Below are 5,737 nucleotides of genomic sequence, written 5' to 3'. Positions count from 1 at the left end.
TCTTGTTGTGGTTATACTTCTCACTTTCCAACCCACTCTTGCCTCATCTTTGTGGGTTTTGTTTGTTTTTTTTTAATTTATTTTTATTTTTTAACTCTTTTTACTTTCCGTCTGATCCCGTAACCACGAGCTAATTTACAGTTCAGAGCTATAACAAAGAAAGGAATCATACTTCTTTTTTTCTTCTTTCTAAAAGGGATCAATTTTCCCACAAATGAAGGCAAGAAAATGTGTTCATAAGAAGATAAAGATGCTTCAGAGCATCTATACTCGACTATGCAAGAACATAGATTCAAACAGACGTGAGAAATACTGCAAGTTCAACCACCAAAGGAAAATAAGAGCATCTTGAAAAGCCACATCTATTAGCTGATGCATTACTGGCCTCTAGTGGTGGATATTGATGGGTGTAATAAAGTGTAAACAGCAATCACGCTGAAATAGAGGCTCTCAGGCAATATGGTGATGTTAACCGTCAGTAAATTATCTGACTCTTGACAGGGCCAGTGTTTATGAAGTGACTCCAGTACCGACTTTTAACTGAGTGCTGAGGACCGTTGCCTCTAATGAGGGTAATCACTGCCACTGAATTCCATCCATTTCCATCAGGTAATTACACATTAAAATCACACAAGGTGTAAATTCACTGATTGGAGATGCAGTTGATAAAAAAGTAATCTTCAGTCTCCTCAGACAGAACCTGCCCCTTCTGTGGTCTGCCTTGTTAATTCAAATGAAAACAGATGCTTATGTGGGCGCCGGGGTGACAAGCTGAATATTTCATGTATATTGTAGGTCACGGGCGCGGCTTAAGTGCAAAATTACAGCTGTTCCCACACCTCAATCAATACTTTTGACAAACCAATCACAGAAGTGTAATAAAAATTTAACATCAAGGTCACTTCAGCTGCACTTAAATCATTTCTTTTGATTGAAAAATGCTCAGGAAAACACACCCAGCATGCAAATGGAGTCATGATTACAGCGGAGTTACTTTTATTCAGAGACATACACAGTACATCAAGACGAAATATGCTAAGATATTTGGGAAATCAGCGGAAACGTCGCTTGGGACTGTTCTCATTTCTTCTGCGGCAGAGCGTCGTCCCTCTCCACGTCGAATACTTCGATTTCTTTGATGATCCGCTTAGCAATAGTGTCATTGTTTGCCGAAACCATCCTTCGAGACATCAAATCGAACGGTCCTCCTGAATCATCAAACAGAGCCTTTGTTAAAAAGAATGTTTCATATGCAATCTGTTTGCCCGAAAGCTAATCCCACTTTCAGCCACAGGGACCCACTGATTCTCATTAGGTTACTCTGGTTTGTGACGCTCTGCGGTTTGACGCAGCATAAAACAAACAAAAAACAGATGATCATGAGATCTGAAAGCATACACACCGTCCACATCCAGCAATATTCCTCCAGCTTCTTTGACTATAACTGCACCAGCAGCGATGTCCCAGCAGTGGATGCCAATCTCAAAGAAGGCTTCCACGGCGCCCGTCGCCACCAGACACATGTTGGTGGCAGCTGTCCCGGATCCACGGAGCCTGTCAGGACACATCAGCCGGACATGATCAACAATGATTCCCCACAATGACAGGGAAGCAGCAAAGAAGAGAACAACGTAATTAAAGTGTGCTGTGAAAGTAGATAAATGCAGATAGTTCAGGTATCAGACATGGATTTTTACCTCGACCAAGGAGTTTGTTTTAACAGATCAATATGACTTGTTTGTGACGGACAGGTGTCAAAAATAGAAATTTTTATGGCAGACCAAATATATACAGTATTTCCTGCAATTTTGGCTTTGAATAGATGTGTATACAATATAAAAGAGTTGGTGTATATGTACGGTATGTGCAAAACAAACTCACCCGTGCACTGGGATGCAGAGGATCTTCTGCATGGTAGAGAAAATCATCTTCACTTTTTCGGGGTTCCTGTCAACACCGTGCTCAGAAATGATAATGGACTTCTTGATCTCTGTAAACGGCGCCATCGTGGTAAGCATGTGACACATCAGAGGCAATAATGCATTTAACACTTTTTTTTCCGATATGAAGGACTCTTCATGAATGTTTCGCTAGCGTGCCGTTAGAAGAACAAGAGTCCCTGAGATCAGTGAATACTCGATGATTACTCTTTCCAAATGCACTGCAAAGCTCCAAATGAGCACATGAATAGGGAAAAAAACAAACAAACAGCCTTTTACCTGTTACATCAGACACCTGGATGGGCTCGTCGTTGCAGAAAGCTCCCATTCCGTTCCTTGCTTTATACATCTTGTCTTCCAAGCAGCTGTACACGATACCAAACTCCAACTGAAAACAGAAAACACACCATTTTACGCACTGAGTAAAGTACTTTAAAAAAAAAAAAAAAAAAAAGATTGTGTGCATTTTAATTGACCTACTTTCTTATTGACAGCAAAGGCGATTGACACAGCCACAAATGGGAATCTGTAAAAGAGAAGCACCGTTTATTGCACTATAAAGCTATAGAAACTTCCTTAAAGGAAGAGATTTTCACAATGTTCTGTTCGGAATCTTCAAAAGGCTCATAATTAGTCTTTTAATTAAACTTGGGTGTTTTGACACAACAGTCAATAACCAATGTCTTATATCACAATATGTGTAAAACCAAAACTCTTGAAAAGAAAACAAAAAAGGGGGGATTTGTCAGAATATTCCTTTAATGCTAGATTGACGAGAGGCACTGGAATATCTGGCATCACACATAACCAGAAATCAAGCTTGATAAGTTAATGTTATCCCCACAGTGAACCAACGCTCGGAGATAAACCGGTCGATCGAAGGAGATGAATCGATCAATCAATGATATTATCAAGCCACTAAAAGCAAAACGCAAACAGTGACTAAAAGCAAACGGATCAACTCAACAAATCGTCTTTTAACGAGAGAGAGCGAGAGAGAGACGTCTTACCCGTGGACGAAGTTAGTGGTGCCGTCCACTGGGTCAATGATCCACGTAGGTTTGTCACTTAAGATGCACTGCTCGCCCTTCGCGACCGACTCCTCCCCGATGAAACTGAAGCACAGAAGGAACAACAAACCAGTGAGCGATTATCAGGATTTTGCTTTTGCATCAATCAATGAAAGCATGCGGCAGCGTTTGTGTCAGTGTGTGTTTGTGTTGCAGTAAGTCCCACCTGTGTGTCCCTTCTCCAAATTCCTCTTTAAGAGACCCGATGATGATTTTCTCCACCCGCTCATCAGTCTTGGTTACGAGGTCGACGGTAGTGCTTTTTGTCATGACTCGAATTTCATTTTCCCCAGCCTCCCTTATGACCTGAAAAGAAATGGCACATAATTATGCTGCCTGATACTTGTATCATTAAATATGTTTATATTGATATGCAGTCTAATGCTCTAACGTAACGTAACCCGTGATATGCAGATAAATGATATATACCCACTACAAAAGGGCTACGGATATGTATCCACACCGCTTTTTATGACAGTTTAAGACTTTTAAGTTATCAGTCATACTCCAACCAAGTGGCAATCTGAACTCCCGCTAAGAAAAGGCCCCAGAGTAGCGCCATTTTGAGGATTCACAGCCAGAAATTCAAACAGGCTCCCATTGGACAAAACCAGCTGTCAATCACACCGGTGTGGACTTATATAGCATATGCTGTGCTCTATCATCTATTTTTTGACTTTTTTTGCAACTGAGACCATTAACATCACAAGAAAACGTTTACTGATGTTTCGAATCAAGTGAGAAGAAGAATTTTTCGACTACCATTCAAAGTGAAGTCGACCACTGGTGGCTAAACAATAAAAAATTGTGCAATATACCATCTGGTATTACTAGCACAATTTTGCCTCTGTCTATCTTTATGAAACAAATCACTTCCTGTGCGCAGCGCGAGAAATGTCACCTTGTAACACAAGATATAAACACAATTATACTGAGAAACAGAGTGGTGTGGAGCTGATAGGCTTAATCTGCATTGTGTTAACTAATTTGACAACGTGTGGGATGGGTTTAAAAGTTACGCACTACAGCTTTAAAGTGAGGCACCAAAATCAGCAGTGAAAAACTTTTATACATACCGCTCCTGCCTTCCTGGCCACCTTAACAGCAAAGTCATATTCCCTCTGCCATTGCTGTGCCATTGTTTCTTTATTCCTCACTTAGGAGAGCTGTAAAAAGAAGGAAAAAAAAAACAATTTAAGATGCAACAATGTATCATAAAAAAGAGGCTAAAATTAGGAGCATGCTTGTCATAAAAGGTGCCAAGGCCTCCTCTCTGAGGCCAACAAGACAATACGACAAACCTGCATGATTAACACCCTACTTCTTACAACACTTCCTCTGCAGCAGTGTCAACAGGTCCTGCATCATTTTTAAAAAAAAAATCACAACCACAAGTTTACAACTTTAAGCCACCGTGTTTAGGAAACCGGTGTTGCTAAAGGTGTCTGTGTTACGTGTGCAAACTGCAATAAACCTTTGCCAATACACTTCTTACGTAAATGTTGCATGGTGTGGGCAAAGATTTTCGCTGCAGATATTCAGAAAAAGAAACCGCCTGGACATGATGCAGGTAAAATCTCCGAGTATCAAGAGCCTGAGAGGCAAGAAAAAAAGTGGGGGAAAAGTGCCAATATCGCACAGATATGCATGTTAAGCTGATTGCTTCTGCGTATATATTTTGCATATTAACATTTTTATAACCTCCTCTCTGGTAACTGGAGAGGTTGAGGATACGGCGACTGGCTTGAACGAAAGTAAAGGGGACACAAATATGATTTTAACAAGTGGCGTCTCATCTCGTTTAGTGAGCAAAAAAAAAAACATCACATCTTATAAAATCTTTTTACGCGAGGCCGACTGAATCAGTCAAGGGAAAACAGTCCCAGGGTTTAGAGGCAGTGCATTTCCATGTACGGCAAGCCAATTATTAGTACCTCAGGAAGAGACACCACCCCTCACCTCAATGAATTGTTGTACTACTGTTGATCACACTGTGTGCATCTCTTACTATCAGCCTTTATATGCATGATTCTTTGCCATCTTTTCATGTCTAAAGGTTTTCTGTGTGGTATCTGGCTGAACATTTGACATGTTTCAGGTAATAAATCAACAATAAGTCATAATAATAATATTATATGACACACAGTTGCACACCTGTTGTGCACACACACGCAATATTAAAATGAGTGAAATGGAAGAAAAACTTACTTTCTATGAAGTCTGGAGGTGTTGTCAAGTGTCGCTCCTTGATGCAAGTGCAACAGCTTTTGAAAAGCAAAACTTTTAGTTGCCTCCATGTGAAGAAGACAAAAGAAAAAAAAAGCTGGCATGATAGAGTGGGAAAAGTACTGGCACCACCCTCTTGTTTCCACAGAGCAAGACAAGTTAAGAAAAAAAAAAAACATTGCGCTTACAGAGGTAGGCCTGCGATGATACGACATGCTGCATTTAACATAAAGTGATTGCATTATACGTGAGTGGAAAATTTACGGGGTTGTCTTCTCCATTGTTGAACAGTGTGGAGGTATCTCTGGAAGACACACCCTGCCGTGTTATAACCAGTGGTGTCCATCCACCCCATCAACATCGCATGTCTCAGACTTGTCAAACACTCATGCAGATGGTGACTCATAATAGAATGCCGAGCAATGAAGCACAGTAAATACCATCCTCTATTGTCATCTCAACTCACAAAACTGCTTTCTGAGGTAAATCTGAAGCATTTTT

The 5,737-nt window shown here is 40.5% G+C and overlaps 1 protein-coding gene across 1 annotated transcript; it reads right to left on the bottom strand.

The window, feature by feature from the left end:
- Positions 1 to 999: 999 nt before the first annotated feature.
- On the bottom strand, positions 1,000 to 5,305 carry LOC310937410 (inositol monophosphatase 1-like). Its single transcript, XM_083901674.1, has 9 exons — positions 5,219 to 5,305; positions 4,087 to 4,176; positions 3,177 to 3,316; positions 2,951 to 3,055; positions 2,421 to 2,466; positions 2,220 to 2,328; positions 1,882 to 1,990; positions 1,403 to 1,554; positions 1,000 to 1,208 (listed from the first exon to the last, which is right to left on the bottom strand). The coding sequence occupies exons 2-9, from the start codon at positions 4,147 to 4,149 to the stop codon at positions 1,081 to 1,083; spliced, it is 852 nt and encodes a 283-aa protein (XP_083757800.1). The 5' UTR covers positions 4,150 to 4,176; positions 5,219 to 5,305; the 3' UTR covers positions 1,000 to 1,080.
- Between the last annotated feature and the right edge of the window lie 432 nt (positions 5,306 to 5,737).

Source organism: Microchirus variegatus (assembly GCF_963457635.1).
Source record: "Microchirus variegatus genome assembly, chromosome: 15".
Lineage (NCBI taxonomy): Eukaryota > Metazoa > Chordata > Actinopteri > Pleuronectiformes > Soleidae > Microchirus > Microchirus variegatus.
The sequence above is the reverse complement of the archived record's forward strand: the minus strand, read 5'-3'. Positions and strand labels throughout refer to the sequence as shown.